The following is a 20,528-nucleotide window of genomic DNA, read 5'->3' as shown; positions in this document are numbered from 1 at the left end:
GCACCCTTCGACGGCGTTATCCGACGACCCCTCGCGACGCTGCACTCTGGCACCAACGCGCGTGATGGTGGCGTGTCCGGCACACGCTGCAGAAGAGCAGGCTATTGATCCGGTTTGCCTTCGCAGGTATGGATCCTATAGGCAGCGCCTGACATGACCGCGGGCGTAAAAAGAAATGCGATCCTGTAGCAACGACCGCGCCGCGGTTACACGATAACCGCACTGCTTACACGCAATAAGCGCGCTTTTCTCTTGATAGGAGCACGAGGAACATCGTTGCCATGGAAAAGAGGTTCGACTTGAGGCTCAGCGTTATCTGCAGTTTATTTGTTGGTGCTCTCGCATGGTTTGTGCGAAAGTACTAGGAGATAGGTCGAGAAGTAGGCTATATCCTCGAGAAATTGTCAAGTAGTTGAAAAGATGCCGACAGTGTTGACGTTCGTCGATATCTCTACTTTAGGCGTTCATTTCTGGCAGTGTCACCTCACGTGGAGCCGAAGACGAACTTCTTTTTTTTTTTTTTTGAGCAAATAGATATATAAAAACCTGCGCGCCTATAAAGCGATATCGCATTCGGCGCGAAAATCAAAATTATTAAAGATTATTTTAATTGGATATAAGAACAAATGATTCTTCTTGATTTTTCTTCCGCTATTCGACAAGAAATGAAGAATGTACAGTTTTTCGTGGTCCTGCATGTTAGTGTTGGTGTATTTACAATGTTTTCGCATATTGATGAACATTATGTGGTACGTAAAGAAATAATAAAGGCCGCAGCAGCGCTTTATAATGGAATATTCCCAAATCATGCCACCTAGACGTTTACATTGAAATATGGCACCGAGGTGGGTAATGGTGAGGGCGTCATGCCCAATCTTCGGAGAAAGAATACAAAATAATTGTATCACCAAGCATTCGACTTTTATGCAGTCGCTATGTGTTCTTGATGACCTCGTTTGGAGATAGCCTTGAACTTTTCGGGTCACGCTTGTGTAATTAATTTTAACGCATCCATCTGACTAGATATTGATGGGAATGCTGTTAGTATCTGCAGCAATGCAATGTTCACTCTTTTACCAGCATCAAATATAATTTCTGATTTAATCTTCTGCTTCGGCAACGCCCCTGTCAGAAAGACAGTAGCATTTCCTTTACCTCATGTCATTCCACTTTCTTAGCCCCGCCACGGTGGTCTAGTGGTTATGGCGCTCGACTGCTGACCCGAAGGTCGCGGGATCGAATCCCGGCCGCGGCGGCTGCATTTTCGATGGAGGCGAAAATGTTTGAGGCCCGTGTACTTAGATTTAGGTGCACGTTAAAGAACCCCAGGTGGTCGAAATTTCCAGAGCCCTCCATTACGGCGTCTCTCATAATCATAGCTTGGTTTTGGGACGTTAAACCCCAGATATTATTATTATTATTATTATTCCACTTTCTTAACGTAACGATAAAATAGCATTTAAAATATCGTGATAGAAGTTGACAAAAATGCAAATACTAATCGACCAAGCACTTAGTCAAGACGACACTCGCACATGCAAACATAGAGACCACTTGTATAATAGTAACGATTCTTTATGAGAGCGCTGCTTAATTACACTTTGAGGTTTCAGAGCCTGAAGACGTCGTTAAAGGAAATATGTCGTTAAAGGAGAAGAGGTTTATTGGCGGTGCGTTCCTGTGGTGACTCTACGAATAAACACAGCGAGTCTGGGCAGAGCACCGTCCAGAAATATGCCAGCGACCAGCAGGGCGAGGCGAGCGAGCCGAGCAACACCCAGCACGCCGAGCGTTGGCGATGCTGCTGACTGGAGACGCGTCTTTTTCTTCACAGAAATAAAAACTGCAGGAGTTTTGGTTGCCAAAACGATGATATCATTATGACGCACGCCGTATGGACTCCGGATATGCCGACCACTTTAACGGGCACCTAAATTTAAATACACGTGCTTCTAGCATATCCGCTCCATTTCGCCGCGACCTTCGGGACATAATCGTAATGACTAATAAGATGTTCGTGGTGTCTTTGACATACAGTAACAAGCGAGAAATTCTGAATCTTAAATGTCTTCATTGCATCCCGAATATATAGAAAAGGTACTGCAGCAGTCTATAATTGGCTACGTTGTTCATTGTCTACGCAGGGTAAATGGTTGCGCCATATCTAATTCTCGGGACTCCCTGTCGCCTATGGCACTGTTACAAGCCGCGCTTTTTTTTTTTTACTTTCTTTTGCGCATATTCTCCATGGGTGATTTTGTTCGCTCCACTCCATTTCCTGCATCGTAGCGAGTAAGCGATTACACGCTGGCTAATCACTCAGCTTTCGAATACAAAGCTTTCGCGCTCTCTCTCTTTCTCATTATGCGTTTTTTCTCTCTCCATTCCGTTGCTATCGCTTGTGTGACAGTATGCTCTTTCGCTCTCTCCCTTTTTCTAGTTTTATTTCTGTGTGAGAATAATGACATCCTTTGGTGTAGCCTGCTCTCCGAGGTTCGTTGAATGCGTTATTCCTGCAGTACATTTAATTATGCGGACTAACAGAAAAACCGCTGTCTAAATGCCCGCGTACGGAAACGTCCCGCCGAAAAAATACATGCTTTGAACACAAACGAGCCAGCTAGGCTTGTTCTTCTTCCTGTGAGGATTGCGTATGCCTCGTGACACGCCTGCTGCCTTAAGTTTGCGCCAGTGCGTATACATGTGGTATATTATAATTGTTGCCGTTGGTTCCTGACAATTTGTTGATTATTTATACGCATGTCACTTATTCGTCCCGATTTACGGAGTTTTCTTGCATACTTTATTAACAATGCTCTTATTCATTTCAGTATTTATTATTTGACTCATTCTGCTTCATTAGTGACGATTTCTACAGGAAAAAGCTATCTGGTATCCAATTCATTCAACTTTATTGTCATACTGCAGCCGAAAATGACGTATTCTGAGGTCTGTGTGATATGAAATGTTTATATAGCCGTCTATCTGCTCACCTAAGCATACGATTAACGCAGTTTCTTAAAACTTAGTATGTCAAGACTCTGGCCCCCTCAGTGAACAATGCACTTTTTCTTAAGCGATTTGGAACTATGTAGGCACCAGTGGATGCCTTCACAATCTATGACGCCACAGCAATAGGTGTTGGAGGTTGAAGGGGGCATCGCCACCCGCATTCTCTTTTTCCGCGTTTTTTCGCTTACCAAGAGTATGCTACTGGCAAGCTACTAATACGAGAAAAATGGTTTTTCCCTTTGATGTCCCTTTAACAGTCACCTAGGTTTAGAACCGAGGTCATGAGTGAAGCATTTCCTTGGAACACAAGGAAATGCTTCACTCGCACAAGGAAATGAACACAAAAGTAAATTCTGGAGCTTGCAATCTTTGGCAGCAAATATTGAGACCGCCATTTTTTTTTTGTACGCATAAAGCACCGAGCAAACAGTATCGCAGAAGAAATCCCTTATTTCGTGAAAAAAATTAATATTTCGAAAGGCCGCAAAAGTGCGCAGAAAGCACCTCGGCATTTCTCGAACCTTAAGAAAAAACGGTCTGCCAAAGACGTGTGGGCACGTGGTTTTTAAAAGCCCATCTAATTCCAGTCGTCTTAGGGACTTGTTTCCTCGCCGTTCTGGGGACGCAGTTCATTAGCGCCTTGTGGGGATTCAGAGGAAGATCTCTCTCTGTCTCTCTATCTTTCTCTTTCGCTCTCTCGTTCTGCTTAGTGCGCGGAGACTCTTTGAATAGACTGTGTATACACGTGCGGCACTGAAGGACCTAGCGGTATTTTTCGCTCTCATCGCGTTCAGAAGGCTCTTAGCGGGAAAGGAGAGACCGTCTTGGCAGCGCGGTGAATGTGCATTCGCTTTCGATTCTGCCGCAGCCACTTTATACCTTTCGTCCGTTCCCGCTCTTTTTATTTCCTTTCCCATACTTTTTGCACCGCCCATTTCTTTTCGTCGCATCGATTCTGCTGAAAGGAAGGTCGTAAAGGCAATTTCCCTGGAGGATGTGCTCGTGAGGCGAGGGCGAGTTTGTTTGCCGTCACGTGGCAAAAGGAACAGCCCAGCTATGTAGGAGGGGAATGGAAGCAAATATTGGGGCAAAAACTTTTCGATCGTGGCACCTCTTGTTTCATAGATGTGCTGCTCCTATGTGGATGTGCGTATCGTTGCTTATTCTTTTTTATGACGTCCTCCGAGTTCTTAAATTTGTGTGTTTCCGTCATACCTCGGTGATCTAATTTACGAGTAACTTGGTATGACAGGACTGATGGAAGGCGGCAGAACGTAACCAAAAAGAACGAAGCAAAAAAACAAAAAAAAACATGTTGGCTCTCTTGCACTAAAAAGGGCGATGTATGGGTACTAGTGTCGAAATTAGTTTGTTTACATTTATTGCGGAATTTTATTCAAATTGTTATTTTTAGGGAGCTGCGACGCACTTTGCGAAATCGACTGTATTACCAAAACGGGTTATCTTCCTTGAAAGATAAGCTATATTCGCAGTGAACAAAAAAAAAAGTGCTTTGAACAATCGCTCCCTCCAGCCATATTCTGTCACTGTAAGCGTTTTTGTGTTTATTGTTTTTGCTGTTAGGCAGAGAGGCCGAGCTGAAGCGCCCTTGCTGCTTGTTACTACGGGATCATTTCCGAACAGACAGAGCCCGCATTCTCGCTGTGTCTTTCTCACTGTTCACTGAACTCGAAGAGCGGCGTGGGGAGTAGTTAGGGTTATGAAACGAAAGGTGGCGCCATCTCCTGCAGCCCAATAGCAGCCTTACAGGGTGGCACGGCTCAAGACCAGGGGGAACAGATTAGGGGAAGCTCACAGGGTCCCTCATGCAATCGCCTAAGGCGACTGGAAGGCGAAAGCCATCTCAGTCGATGTATTGATCCTCCTAACCCCCCTCCCCTCTTCTTTCTGAAGGCTTTCCGCTCCTATAACGTGATTTTGCACTGACTCCAGGATCGGAGGCATTGCAAGCGTTCTGCACCTCACCTGGTCTTGCACTCCCTCCGTGATCGGCCCGCCTTTGACCAAGCGACGATTTCATGTGAAGACATTATCATGTGATGACACGCTATGTGACGTGTTGATGACGTCACAAATTTTGGCGACCTGTGGCGTCATGATGACGTCATATGCGACGTCATCACGTGATTATGATATTTTGCATCAGTCGTGTCGACGCTGACGCCGATCAATTTTCACATTCGATGAGGTATGTAAGGCTTTCGCCTCAATAAAGGAAGGCACATCTGTACCAACGTTCCGATCAGACGTCCGCAAGATGTGCGACCTCCATCGACCAAGAGATGAAGGCCGCGTTCCTTGATGTTCTGGAATGTGACAATTAATGCCAACGATACAACACTGAGCAGAGTGAGCAAAAAGAACAGGAGACGGAAAGTTCAGAAGGTCTGGAAATGAGGAGAAAGAGTGCGCAGGTCAATGCGTCTGGCGGCGCATGCGCAGGCTTTGTCGGCAGAGACCCGCATAGCGCGCAGTGCCCGTAAATATCAGACTGGCACATGAAGGCGTGGCGCGGAAGAAGGTAGGAAGAGAAAAGGGAGACAGTCTATCGCCCACATACGTCAGGGCTTAAATTGGGGCCTCATAACGCTCTCTGAGATGCAATGGCCAACAGCGCTACGCGAATATCGTCGCTCCGACACCGTCTTTCCCTCAAGAGTCTCAGCTTATATATCACGCCCAAACCGCGTCTCACCCGGGACACCGAAGGACTGTACATCAGCGCCCTGTTTCAAAATTTATGAGGTTTCTTTATCTCCGACGTTAAGCAGCCGCAGCAAAAAAGAAGAGAAACGAAAGTTTACAGTTCGGCCAGCGAAATCCAGGAAAGCCAGTCACCTCTCGTGTCATATACGTGGTTTCTCTACGCACTCAGTGCAAACATCCCTCTTGTAGCCTTTATTGTCTCGCGCCGCTTCTTTTCTTTTAGCGACGCGCGGGATTAGTCGAGGCAGATAGACGACAGGAAGAACAGCGGGGTGCCAGCATGGGAGGTCAGTGCTTTACAACGGGCGGCACCGCGGAGCTCGACTGTTCGACGTCAAGTCGCCGTCGGGGTCGAGGTTCCGAAGCTGCTGGCTGGTCTCGTAAAAGTGTCATCGCGCGGCGAGGTCCGTGATTTAGCGGGCCTCGCGCGGGCGCTGTATCGCCGATACCGCTTTCAAACGGTGCGCCGGTGAGATAGTGGCTTCGAACGAGCCCAGATGTTACGACCCGGCGGGGCCTCTTCAGTCATCGCCGACGGTTACTCCCACCACGTGCGGGCAGTACGCCCACCTCGCCGTCACACGGGCTGCTGTCCGAAATGGTGTTTTGTGGGTGGCGCGGTTTCTTTAGAGAAATAGAAGCAAGGAAAGACAGGGAGGTTAACCATGACACACGTTCGGTTGCCTACCCTGCACTGGGGGAAGGGATAAAAGGGCAAAAACTTCCCTGACATTTGGCTGATGGGGGCTCAGCACTTTAGGAACCGCGTATAGGTGACACGACTGCTTCAAAACATATTAATTAAGCAGGGGTCTATCGGGGTACGACTTGTACTATAGTTGTGACACCCATACCGCGATGAGGCGCCGTAATCGTGACATGATTTACCTACGACACGGAACTTACTTGTACAGTATACAACTGCTCCTTAACGGTGGAAGTAATGAAATATTTCATATAGTCCAGCCACTGGCCATAAACGTTTGTAGGAACGCCAGGCTTTATAATTCAGAAATAGGAAAAGACAGTGCTTACGTAACTTGTTCATTTCTATCCTAATATCCTTGAACAGCTTGAACATGAAATATTACCCACATTTATAGCATTGCCACCATGTTCACTACGTTAGATTGTATCTATATTTAACCGCGCGCTTGGGGGCATGGTAATTCTATTCCATTTGTTCTGTTGTACATAATGGATAAAGAAAAACGACTCTTAATCTTTCATATTGCCGCGCGCGCATCACTGTCTTGCGCAAACCGCGCCCGAATGTCTGGAAACATTCCAGATTATTTCAGAACCTTCTGATAAGCTTGAGCGCGAAAACGCGAGCACTTGAGTTTATTGGAACCAAAGCGGCCACCAGTGATAAGACTCGAATGTTCGACGCAACATGTATAAACGCCGACGCGCCTAACCGCAGATCAGATTATCGACGGCAGACGCTCTGTTCGCCGCTGTCAGTGTACAGCTTGTATTGCTTGTAGTTTGACTTTTACCGGGCACAGGTTCGCCTAAATAAAGAGTTTCGTCTTGGACACGCCGACTGCTGCCCTCGTCAACGCCACGAACCTGTGAAAATATCTTGCCACACGGCATATTGGATTTCTCCCGTTTATTCTTCCGTTCCACGGGATGCCTTATGTCAGCGACGCACTAAGTGAGCTGATATTTGCTATTTGCTGCTCCTGTACATTTTTTCATTCAGCATGAGGACATAAGTCCGATGTTCATGTCTCGTAATGTACAATGGAACAGCACAGCACAATAATTAAATGGTTATAAGAAGCTCGCATTCCACTGGAACCACCTGCCCGCCTACGCGTAATCTCCATCACGATCCACCGCAATATAAAACAGCCCCTTTTATAATATAAAATGTAATGTAATTTCTGTCCTACTTCCAAACCAACTCTTCGTTATAGGTCAATCGACCTTCGGAGGAATAATATGAAAGAAAACCATGCAGTATCAGTGTACAGAGAAACCATGATGGATATTGTTAAAATGTCGACAACTGCGGTTCCTTACAAAGACCGATGACATTGATATTTCCATTATGAAGATCAGTCTCAGACTAAGAGTGTGATTGTCTGGATATCCATACATAAACATAAGAAAAGAGTAACCGAATGCCCTTTTGAGAGAATTGAACCAATAAAGTCGTAGAGTGACGCAGTCGGCCAGTCAGAAAACCTGGCGGTACCATTAAATCTATGTATCTTGAGAAGGCATGTGCTGACAAATGAGAATAATGTAATTCGACCATTCCTTTTTTATTTGTTCAGCAGTATTCTGAAGCAACATTTGTACCTATTGTATTCTGCGGATGGAACAGGCATTTTCTTTCTTTTTATTTCAATTATTACCAAATCTTTGAAAACGCGCTATATTTACCCATGAATACAGAGAAGAAATTACCTTAAATGCGAATGAATTTTACGATACATTGAAGATATTACGTCCTGCAAAATAGCTTTTCATTACTGAATTTTTTCCGGCACTTTTATACAGTTTTTTTTTCTTGATTGGAATGGTGTTTTTACGCAACGAGTTATTCCAATTTTCTGCTTTCCTCTGCTTCTACAGTTATGAACGATGTATATTTTCACATATCTTTCTAGCTTCATGGCTATACATGCACGAGCAATCGTCGGGCAGCGCGTGCTTTAAATAGATATGCCCCGTTGTCTTAGGGCATACGGAGGAAGCGATGCCCATTTTGGCACCAAGCTCACGAAGCGCGCGATGTTTTACGAGTTGCGATCTGTTATACAAGCCAGAGGTGAGAACGTCGTGAACGTCAAATATACTAGACACTTTCTTTCTTTCTTTCTTTCTTTCTTTCTTTCTTTCTTTCTTTCTTTCTTTCTTTCTTTCTTTCTTTCTTTCTTTCTTTCTTTCTTTCTTTCTTTCTTTCTTTCTTTCTTTCTTTCTTTCTTTCTTTCTTTCTTTCTTTCTTTCTTTCTTTCTTTCTTTCTTTCTTTCTTTCCTTCCTTCCTTCTTTCTTTCTTTCTTTCTTTCTTTCTTTCTTTCTTTCTTTCTTTCTTTCTTTCTTTCTTTCTTTCTTTCCTTCCTTCCTTCCTTCCTTCCTTCCTTCCTTCCTTCCTTCCTTCCTTCCTTCCTTCCTTCTTTCTTTCTTTCTTTCTTTCTTTCTTTCTTTCTTTCTTTCTTTCTTTCTTTCTTTCTTTCTTTCTTTCTTTCTTTCTTCTCGCAACACATTCCTGAAAGGGAACCAGCCTCCACTGCCGTGTTTCCTTTCACCGCTACAGTTTCACACTCTAGCATTTTCTACGCGTTCGTTGGCTGTACTTTTGTTGCGCTGCAATTCTTACTCTGTACGTGCCTACTTCTAGAGCAGCCTCGTCTTTCTATGCAGCCTTTTCGGCTGCCAGAGAGAATACCACCATCAGTATGATATGACTGGTGAAAGATGGGCCGGATTCTTCTGATATCCGAAACCGACGAGCCTGTGGAGGGGTAGTTGGCGGGTATAGTTTGGTTGCAGCCAAGGTAGAGATGGAGGCAGAACACACTTCCTTGCATTCGAAACAAAGTAAACAAGCTTCAAACGCGCATAACCACACCCAATTTATCCTCCAGGAAAACGCGCGCAGCGCGTTTATAAACACGCACGAACAGACGCAGATACGAAAGCACTTACTGCATGCACGCATACACGTTTTATACATGACGCCTTGCTTGCTATCCAAACAAACGCGATAAAAACGGTATCTCATAAAAGACCGCTTTAGGAGAATCGCCAGAGTTGTTGCTGCCTGCGCATGTGGTGCAAAGCGGAAGGACAAGAGGGTAGCTGAAATTTTGCACGAATAGCGCGGTCTCTAGGCAGGTGCACCCGTTACGCGTCCTTTCGCGCCGAGTTAGCCGGCTGCCTCTTGAAGGATTGTAAAGAATCGCCGAGGATGGGAACGGCTGGAGGGATGAGTGGAGAAGAGGCGAGAAAAGTGGGCCACACAGACGTGAAACGTTTTCCCGATTTCCTCTCGACGTATATGGCACGTGCGCCCTGATTTCGCTTGTCTCTGACGCAAGAAAATCCCACGGTTTCTTCGCGGCGCCAGAAAGGAACGCTCGGAAAAGATTGTCTTCCTAAGCAGATAGCTCAACCTGGAAGAGCTCTGTGTAATAGGAAGAAAGAAAAGAGCGAAGACAGAAAGCGCGAGCCTTGATATAACCGAGCGCTTGGTTCATCTCAGCCATTCAGCAGGAAAAGAAAGAAACCCATATATTCAAAGTTCCTGGGAATAGCCGTTGCCGAGAAACCGCGCGCAGCAACGTCTCTAAATCTCCCTCGTGCTCTGGAATGCGTTCTCTCACAACGCCGGAAAATAACGTGCGCGAAAAGAAAGGAGAAAAAGCTTTGACTAAAATGTTGCTCAATAGCCGAAAGAATGCGGCGCTTCGTGAGCGCACGTTGCTTTTGGGGGCAACGAGTGAGCACAGACTATCTCTAACGGGCGGTTTTGGAGGTATGAAAGAATCTCTACGCACCGAAAAAAAAAAAAAGAAAGGAATGTTATCACTGCTGGTTTCGTTGATTTAGAAAACCGGTTTAGTTTTAAGGCAAATGTAGACACGGTTCTGCCCACATCGCAAAACATCTACGATGCTACGGAGTGTTAGAACACGTTGAAACATTTTTGGTACATTTTTTTGTGTTTCAACCTTTTTTTTTGTTTCAAGAGTTAACTTAGAATGTCAATTTTGCAGAGAGAAGCAATCTTATTGGCACATGTTCTTCCTCTGTCAGTGCTCTGATAAAAGTACGTCTGATGATTTTCGTGAACATCGGGATAATTCAAAATGCTGCCTACAGTTCCTTGTTTTCATATTTCTGTATCACTAAAACAACTGCCCGAGGTTGCGCAGATACGAAAAAAAACCATTCATGAAGTGTGCTTCCTTTTTATTTTTATTTTCTTAATTTTATTTATTTTTTGCCGGTTTCGCAATGAGCGCGAATGTGTGTACTGCGCCACAAAACGAATACTCGAGATTCCACTGTACAGCATACTTCTTTATTCTTACATGGAACTCGGGAGATTTCGCAAGGAGGCCAGCGGAGAGATAAAGCTGATCAAGCGTTATTTCGCAATGCGATTCCAGTAAAGTTACGCTCGGCCCGCTGCCTTCACGTAGGTGTTATATTGGGTGGGAGCTTGCGCAAACTGTGTCTGTCCTTACGTCGCGCCGGTCCACTAGAGCGGGCCATCTTGAAGGATACTTCTTTGCAATCGTGCTACTAATTTTTTCTTCCACGCTCCATAGACTTGGGACGAGACTCGAGAAAGTGAAGACAAAAGCGTGCATTCCTTCACTATAACTGTGCAGTATTGTTGAATGTACGGTTGGCGTGAGTTGGCGCGACCCAGCCAAGAAAACCTTATTTCACATATAAGAAAAAAGTACGTTTTGTTTAAACAGAGCATTGGATATCGGTGGTTTATATTCGAAGACAGAAGATACTAGCTTCGCAACTGAAACAACTATAGCACGCAAGCAGTGCAGTGTAGCGAGCTTCCAAGCTGTTAACACATCGTAATTTCCGTAAGGCTGCACGTTACTGCGAAGTTCATCCAGAATTTCGACTTTGGGTGGGCGGGTTGGGGGAGAGGTCTACCAGAACGCAAGTGCGTGAGAATGTGTGACTGTCTGCAATATTGTAGAGGGGAGGGGTCCTCTGGAATAACCTGTGTGTGTGTGTATACATCTCTACTGCGAAGTAGAACAATGCAATCCGTTTCGCAAACGAAAATAAAAAATAAAAGGAACGGTTACAAAGTGGTACATGCGATAGCGAAGAAGCGCGAGTGACTTCAAGTATATATGAAATATCGCTGCGAGCGACACGCCTTCGGCCTTGTTTCTTCCGGGCATCGGATGTCCCGACACGACGCCGATGTTACGTCCGGAATGCGTACCTCACTCTTCTCTAGCTATTCGAAGAGGCGGAGGAGAAAGAGAAAGGCGGAGAGGAACGCCGCTTCTGGCACTAGCACGGTGCCGACCACCGCCGCCGCGGGACACATCTCTCCGTCAAGATCCCGTGAAGATAAGGCCCTATCTCGACGGCACGCTGACGCTCGGCTGAGCCCGAATGCTCGCTCGGCTAGACGGATAGATGGATACGTGCGTGGCAAGAACTCCGGTGTGCGTGGCGAGGCCAGGACCCGGGGAGGAGATAAATTTGGAAGGGCAGCATCGCTCACTCTCTCTCCCTTGCTGTCCTCAGACGCCCTCCTCCTACAACTCTACCGTGGAAGAACAGCAAGAGAAGAGCTGCGCCTTCTCACGTGCCGTTGCTTCTGCTGTCCCTGCTTCGCGCTGCCAAACGGGCTGGAAGAGCGAGCTCTTCCCCTCCTTTCATACCGTAGGGGACTTTGCTACCGCTACTTCCTGCCTTGGCTTCAACTGGTGTGTTTGCTTTACGGCGCCAGAGTACTGCGTCATGCTGTCGCCCGCTTTGTCCGCGCTCGCTTTGGTCTCATTTATTCTTGGCATATTTTTTTGTCACTTCTCCGGTAGGAAGCCCTACGTAACTGCTGCCCTTTTCATCTCTCACCCACGTAGACCTTCCCCACCACCTCTTTTCTTTCTCTTCAACTCCTCTACCCCCTCCCCTACTTCGCCCCCTTCCCCCAGAAACACACACATTATGACGAGGGCCGTTCTTTCTCTTCTCTTTCTTTTTCCTTCCTCACACAGCTCTCCTGCCTCCATATTCTGGTACAGCATGCGAGCGCGTGTCTTCCGAGAATCTGCGACGCGAATGGGGTGCGAAGGATGCAAAGACAACTGAGACCGTTGAGGCCCATTTACTGACAGAGCGTTTTCTTTACTCACAGCACGTTCTTATTCCTGTGTTTTACTTTCTCGAAGTTGTGAGTTCGCTTTCTTGTCTTCTTAATGCCACCCCCAGAAGAACAACATGTATGTCGAGAAGCTAACTATACGCAACTAATGAAGCTTACAGACAATTAGGCCATTGAAAGCATTTCAGACATTATTTGTGATTTCTTAACTGTATTGTAATGATTCTCGCTCACATTGAAAGAAAGTAATGTTGACGAAATATCACCCTTTCCGTCGGTGGGATCCGACCCCATAACCTTCGAATCGAGCTAATTTGTGACTTGTTTGCTTCTGTTGAGTATTTTTAATTCTTAAGATATTCACGGCAGCAACAAGGCGCTACATTGCAGGTCTTGTAATTACATGCCGAATTTTAATCGAGTCAACGTCATCAGAAAGCATGCGGACCAGCGCACACGCGAGATCACTGAGGCACTCACCAGTGTCAGGCGGGGCCCTTCATGCGTCAGTTCACCGTCCATCCATTGCTTGACAAGGAAATCGCACATCTTTAACGTTAACACCTCTTCAAAAGCCTGTAACCCCCAGTCATTCTTTTCATGATGTTTATAACGTGTCTTATCTTGTCTATTTCTCTTACTTTATATTTCGCTTTTGCGCAATAAAACCCCTGTTGGAAGTCAGCGCCTGTGTTGTGTGGTCTATTCTCGGTGTCCCGTTTCTGCGCTCTTTGAAAAACTTTTTGTGCATACCAACAAGTCCGCTTAACCACCGTGCTCAAAAGAAAAAAAAAACGTAACCGATTTCAGTGATCTCGGTATTGTGGTGCGCAACTTCATTCCCTTTATTTTACCTTGCTTTCTCACGACGCATGCCGAGCACCGCTGGAACATTTCTATAAACTGCAGTACCTTCATGTCCTCGCCATTCTGGTCAATATACTTGCGAGTGCTTGGCTGAAATCTGGTTCACCCCGCCAGCAAACAACTTACGCCCAATGACGAAGCAATATTTTACTTTGTAGCCGTATGTGGCCATACTATTTATATACATTACTTTGAGCCTCAGTCATCGTCATTAGACTGGATGAACAAAAATATCACGCCATCTCCACGAAGTGAATGATGATGAGTGGGCGAAGCTCCGGATGTAATCTGGTAAACCGTCAATCCCCGTAAATTTTGCTCACTGATCATCATACAAAGACCGGACACAAACGCGGGGGTGCTCGTATATGACGTTAAGCTCAGGGGAACGTTTGTTGTCGGCGTTGACATTTTGCCTTTGGAGGGCGAGAGCGCGTTCACGATCGTTTTCATCCATGGCAGAAAGAGAATGTGTGGTCTGGAACGCGCTTATACTTCATGGTCATCAGCGTCATCGTCATGGTTATCACGTGTAGTGGGTACATTCCACTATACTGCAACGCGCTTATTCTTCATGGTCATCATATATTTAATAAAGTTCCACCATCCATCCATCAGTCGTCATCGTCATGGAACGCGCTTATACTTCATGGTCACCAGCGTCATCGTCATCGTTATCACGTGTAGTGGGTACATTCCACTATACTGGAACGCGCTTATTCTTCGTGGTCATCACTCGTCATCGTCATATTTATCACATGGAGTGGATACATCCCACTATGCGTGGCTACATACTACATACTACAAAGGAGGGACAGGCCCACACCCTGAGGAGCTTCGCCCCTAAAAATAATGTGGCAAGATCGGCACTGGTTCAGCTCCGTTCAGCGCAGTCTTATTGTCCAATATTTTTTTTTATTACGCTGATAATATTATCCTTATTTTAGGCATCAGTCGCTCCAAGATAATAGAGGAGAGGGAAGCTTAAATGTATTATCAGAATTACTTCAAAGTAAAATAAAAATATGATTAGGGGACCGATTAGTCAAGGATTAGGTTAGGCCAATCCTTGACTTAGGTGCCTAGTAGTAGGACTCACACGTTGTCGTTCATGTGCCCTCGTGTATTCCTTGGGTCAACTTTGTGTTTCGTGCGCCGCCGAAGCGGATCTCGGAGGCTACATAAAAAAAGTGCGTGGCTGCGATCTGCTCCGCCAGGCGCCGCGGCGATCCCAGCTGCTCACAAACTTTCAATGATTAAATCAATTAATCTTCATTATTATCCTGACAATTAATTTGCCTTCCATTAGTTAAAGTTATGCTGCAATATCATATGTAACCAACATAACTCCTAACCTGAACCAGAACCATCTATTTCAAACAAAGTGTCGCTCGGTGCTCGTGACACTGCAAACTTTTTCATGCATGCATTTGGCGCCGATGAAAGGGCGCCGACTGTCTACTCAAGGATGATCTAAAGATTGCTTCTCCACATGGCACTACACCTGCAGGAAAAGCCCACTTCTTCTGTTTCTTTCTTTTCATTTCAATATAATACTTGTATAATGGTAATACCTTTTTGGCTGTCTAAGCAAGAGCGCCGTCGTAGCAACAGTGATTGCTGCTTGCGCAAGGCACGGCTGACGAGACGTGGACATGGGACGTTACAGTATACTGCACCGAAATAGCAAATCGAGTAACGGTGCACAAGTATAGCGACCGAGCGCGAAATGAAGTGCCATGCAATCAAATTATAATGTCAAACCTCTGCGATACTCTACATAAATCAAGTGCAGGTGTGTGTTATCGAAACGTAGTGTATCTTCAGCTTACTGTTACCAAGGTATTAGAAAGAAACTCTATGAAGCAGCACAAGCATTATAAGAAAGGGTCGCCATCGCCTAGCAACTACATTGCATGCTATATACGCGCAGGAGCACGACATTGTCTTCGTTTCATATAGTTTACATCTGCAATGAGTGAATGTTATTGCGTCCGCTCAAGAGATAGAAAGCAGGATAAATTAATGTCGTGGAGGTTGCCAGTACTGAGCTAGGTGAACTGCCTTGCCTGCACTACACTCGGATAGAAGGGAATTGAAGGGAACGAAAGAAAGAAATCAACACAAGAACAGGATGCTAGCCACCTGCGCAGCCAGGCGGTATATAATGTCACGGGAAGGGCTAACAGGAGCGCGCAACCCAATAAAGTAAGGCAGACGCGGACGAGAAAAGGTGGATGATGGGGAGAACTCTTAACAGGCTCTCGCACCATGGTTCTCACCCAGCCGTCACTCGGCGCGCTCCACGGTGTTCGCGCTTTCGCGCACTAGCTGCTCGTGTTCGCCTTCTTCCTCACCTTCACACGTCCAGCGGGGACTGTCGCGACGATGTCCGAGGCATCGCCGCCGCTTCCTCTTCATTCTTCGCCTCTCCTCGGCCGCAAGTCAAGCGGAAGCAATCGATGGCAGGAGACCCCCCTCCCTCTGCTTTCTCCCCGCACACTGGGTACGGGGGTTGGAAGGCAGCGGCGGTTAATTGCCAGTTCCGTGCTGGTAAGCAGAGTAATTTACTGCCAGACCTCTTCTTTTGCGCTCACCCACTCTCGCTCACCTCTCTGGCCCGCGCTGCTTCCAGCTATATCGCTGCGCGCATCGCGTCGGTGCACTGAAAACGTGTTTGTTTATAAGCCCCACTAGGACCTTGTCCTTCTAGTTTCGAAAAAGGACCCCTGAGGCGCAAAACAACTACATCGAAACAGTGCTTTGTTTTCTCTCTTCCTCTAGTTTCTTTATTTTGTGTTCATTAACGGCTCTCGCCCTGCTTCCTTGGGCTTGCGCGAATTGTTTTGTTTTCGGTAATTCTCGGGATGCTGGCCTGACGATCCAGCGCGGGCTTAACTGCCGCTACTTGCTTGCGCTGCATAACGGTGTCTGGGAGAATTAAGTCCAGCTGTGCCTCTTCTCGAAGTCTGCGTAGCACGGGCTCGCCCTGCCTGGCCTCAAGTTTGCCTAGCGAGGAGGCGGAGGGAGGGGGGGGGGGGGGGGAGGTGATAGTGGCGATGTGCGGAAACAAGGGCGAAAAAAACGAAGAGGCACCCTCCTCGAACCACCCCGTGACGCCTCTATTAGTTACCACCTCGCCATCGTTAAGACTCGCTTGCTAAGGAAACTCGTAAAACTCGCGTAGCCGCTGATGATCGCGCGCCGCTATGGAGGTCGAGGGGTTAACGCCGAGAAGGAGCACTCAGTTGCAGCCGCGCCAGCGCCGGGGTTCGACGTTGAGCCCGGGAAGGTGCGGGAAAAAAAATGTAAATAATGGAACAACCATTATCAGTGCCAGAGGTGCACTTGAATTTTTTTCTATGCCTATATCATTCGCATATTTACGAGAGGGCAATGTGAGGCCGGCTGAAAACTCTTCTAGTAGTTAGATTCACTAAACACCTTGAACTATGCATGCATGCGGGGGTCAAGGATATACGGACAGTTGTGCTGCGGTCGTTAACTTCAATCTGTCCAGCATGTGTTGTGGGCTTGTTCTTAACTGCATTCGTAGGGGAAAGAACATGTATCTTAACTGGAAAATTAAGTTGTGATTTACGAGCGGCCTACTTTGTGTTGTCCTTTTTATGAAGCGCCGCCATTTGCAGTGAAGCAGTGCTCGCGTTTACGAAAACCGCTCAAACCACCCTAACTTAACGGGAAGTTCAGTTCTCCCAATAATTTTTCGCGGACAAAATGTGTGCGTGCGTGCGTGTATTCAAAACCGTTTTAGACGCCAGAGGAACAATTCGTGTGGCTATCTACTCAGGCATCCCTCTATTCCTTTTCTCACTGCAGTGTCTTGAAACCGAGCCCACATATCGGGTAACGGAATTTTTATCTAAACATAGTCCTGTTTGTTTGCTTTCGTTGTGGTTTTCTGTCTGTTTCTATTATCGAAATAAATATGACATAATAATCTAAGCAGAGAGATAAAATGTACCACTTTTCGTTTGCATATGATTAAGAACTACATGTACCCTATTACGACAAAACTACATTTATCTTTTTTAAACTTTGTAATAGATGAACAATAGAATGGATTAAATGTCGGGATTTTTCTCTGCCACGCTTGTCCTTAATTTGATTAAGGACGTTGTCCTTAATCTGATTCATGTTAAATAATTCCCAGGTTTACCTTGTTGACGGGTAGCAATCACTGGAAACTGCGTAGTGCCGGTGCACACTTATACAAGCATCTAGAAATTGTGTTGGTGTCGTTCTTTCTAATGCTAGCGGGTCGATTGTCTTGCTCGATGTAACTTTACATTCCAGCAATTACAAACCAGTTTGATGTTGCATAGTATACCCACTTCGTGCTATATAAACAAAAAACGTTTGTGCTATGCATAACAGTTTAACCGCCATTAATTATTTCTCATGTATGCTACTCAAACAAACAAAAATGAAGTAACCACAGCATACCTGGTAAGACGTGCTCGTAAGCAGAACGCAGAAAGCTATTTTTGTATGCAGTAAACTGATGCGCTGCGTGTAAATAACATAGTACATAACAGCGCACGTTCAGGTGAGCATTAGCTTTTGTTAGTCGACCTATTATACCTAAAACAATTTGGACGGGACATAATGAGGCTCACACCGAGCTCATATTTTAGAAGGGTATGGGTTCGAGCTAGCTGGTACGAATTATCTATTCTATACACAGCTCCTAAAATCACAGGCAATGTAGAGCACAGGACCAACGCTGACTGCCAACAGCACGTTTAGTGGTGCTTGCAAAAACATGTACCATTCAGTACAGGCTAAGGAAGAAAGAGGGAAGGCCACTCAAACAGGTCTTGCTGCGCACGCTTCACAGCGTAAATTAACACAATGAAGTAAATTCAAAATACGAGAATTAAGCACACTGCACACTGATTAAACATCTAAGGAACTCAAGCCCCTCATCATTGCGAGAGATTTGCGCGGGCAATTCCTTTCTGACACATTGAAAAGGCCTCCTCTGCTCTGAATATGTGCTTCTACCTGCCACGGTGCTCTAGTGCTTATGGTGCTCGACTGCTGACCGAAGGTCGCGGGATCGAATCCCGGCCGCGGCGGCCGCATTTTCGATGGAGGCGAAAATAGGTGAGGTCCATGTACTTAGATTTAGGTGCACGTTAAAGAACCTCAGGTGGTCTAAATTTCCGGAGCCCTCCACTACGGCGTCCCCCATAATCATATCGTGGTATTGGGACGTTAAGCCCCAATAATTACCACACACACACACACACACACAGACACACACACACACACACACACACACACACACACACACACACACCACACACACATATATATATATATATATATATATATATAGATATATATATATATATATATATATATATATATATATATATATATATATTATTCTTCGCGGTTACTACAATTTCTAATTATGAATTTCAAATCTTTCTTTCTTTTTGACGCATTAGTGCTTGCCGAGATCATGACCACAGAATAAGGTGTTAAATTATTGCACAACCACAGAAATCAAGCAGCAGGTAGTGTCGTTTAAAGGAGTGGTGACAGAAAATTTGTGAACCTCTGTTTTTTGCTCTTAATCAATGGCTACTGACTCGATAATAGCGGCAACGAAACTCATTTGCCCCAGCGCGAGACGAATGTTTCATTATATGCTCGTATGTTACGACCGGAGGCAGTTTCGATTTCGAAGAGCACTCGGTAGCCCCGTGACGTAGATGGTCTACTTGGTAAACAAGACCGCGAGAACCAGTGACGTCACTGGCCAGCTTCTGCTATGTTGTCAGTGCTGCTGTTTCGTTTGCGAGTTGAGCGTTGCGAGTGCTTGTTTCCTCGATTGTCAAACTGACGTTGCTTATCTAGTGCGGCGATGGACGAAAGAGCTGGCAGGAGCTGCAAAAATCAGTAAGAAAAGCTCGATTCACTTTGCGAATCTCGCCGGTAGCTGCGATTTTGTTCTTGTAGCCGTTGTCCAACTGAGGCGACGTTTTCCGCCAGGCTTGGAGTAGCCGCAGCATTAGACGTGCTGAAACATTTTCGCTCCGATCATTCGTAAAGTAGCAGGATGAGAAGTGACGAAGGAAGCATTGAAATCACAACATTGGCGCTCTGTAACAGTGTTTATGCGTAACATGCAAATGACGTGATGTACGCTTTACTGACTCGTATTTACATCGGCGAACACCGCGTTCTCAAGGCATACCAATCCCACGTACGCACGTCGGAGGGTCGAAGCAGTTATCTGTCCACTACGCAATATTATCCCGGCAGCAGAGAGCTTTAGTTCGTCTGTAGACTTCCTATCGTTTGCGGGCACCTGGTTACCGGAGCTGTTGACGGCTGCAGCAGCAGCAGCACTGCGTACAACTGCGGAGCCCGTAGCGACATCTTGTGGCGTTTTGTCCAACTACAATAATTTTTTTTCGATTTTTTTCCGTCGCGTTGTAGTTCTTGTCGGGAAAAAAAGCAATGAGAATACTGTGAGTGGCTAATTATCTCACTGCAAATGCTTTACATAGAATCAGTAAGCGGGTAAGTCCCTGCGATGTTATATTGTAGGTCTCTGTTTAGGCTACGCATCATCAGGTGTCGCTACCAGCTTTGTCGGTCTCGTACACGCCTCCGGTAACCCGGCCAGAACTCGTGACGTACGTGGTATCCACTCGGTGACCTCATCGTCTTTTGCTTATATTTCCGATCCGGCACTTTCACGAACTTCAAAACTCAATTAAAATACCTTTTAGGCTGTATTTGTGGCTGATATTGTACAGATGGCACCTATATGCACCCATTAGTGTGATTCAACAGTCAAATTGTGTCCGAATTTTTGTGTCACCACTCCTTTAACGCTTATTGTTTACTCGTACCTATAAAGCTGTGATTATTACAACTAGATTTTGTTCATTCTCGTTTATTAGCACTGGCGCTGGGAGCAAGTCAAGCCCTGCTGACAGCTGTGATCTACGCCAGCCTGACGGTGGTGACAACAGCCTCACCGGGCTCGGGAGGTTCGGGAGCCAACAACGTCGAACCACCAGAGAAGGTACCGTATTT

The 20,528-nt window shown here is 45.9% G+C and overlaps 1 protein-coding gene across 1 annotated transcript in view; it reads left to right on the top strand.

The window, feature by feature from the left end:
• The window catches only part of LOC119393712 (hemicentin-2), a 181,524-nt gene that overhangs the window by 89,939 nt on the left and 71,057 nt on the right, over positions 1–20,528 (top strand). The window contains exon 3 of the mRNA XM_049416218.1: positions 20,393–20,517. Within this exon, the coding sequence (XP_049272175.1) occupies positions 20,393–20,517 (125 nt within the window). The remainder of the gene's footprint in view (positions 1–20,392; positions 20,518–20,528) is intronic.

This window comes from Rhipicephalus sanguineus, chromosome 5, assembly GCF_013339695.2.
Source record: "Rhipicephalus sanguineus isolate Rsan-2018 chromosome 5, BIME_Rsan_1.4, whole genome shotgun sequence".
Classification (NCBI taxonomy): Eukaryota; Metazoa; Arthropoda; class Arachnida; order Ixodida; family Ixodidae; genus Rhipicephalus; species Rhipicephalus sanguineus.
This window is presented reverse-complemented; position numbering and strand designations above follow the sequence as displayed.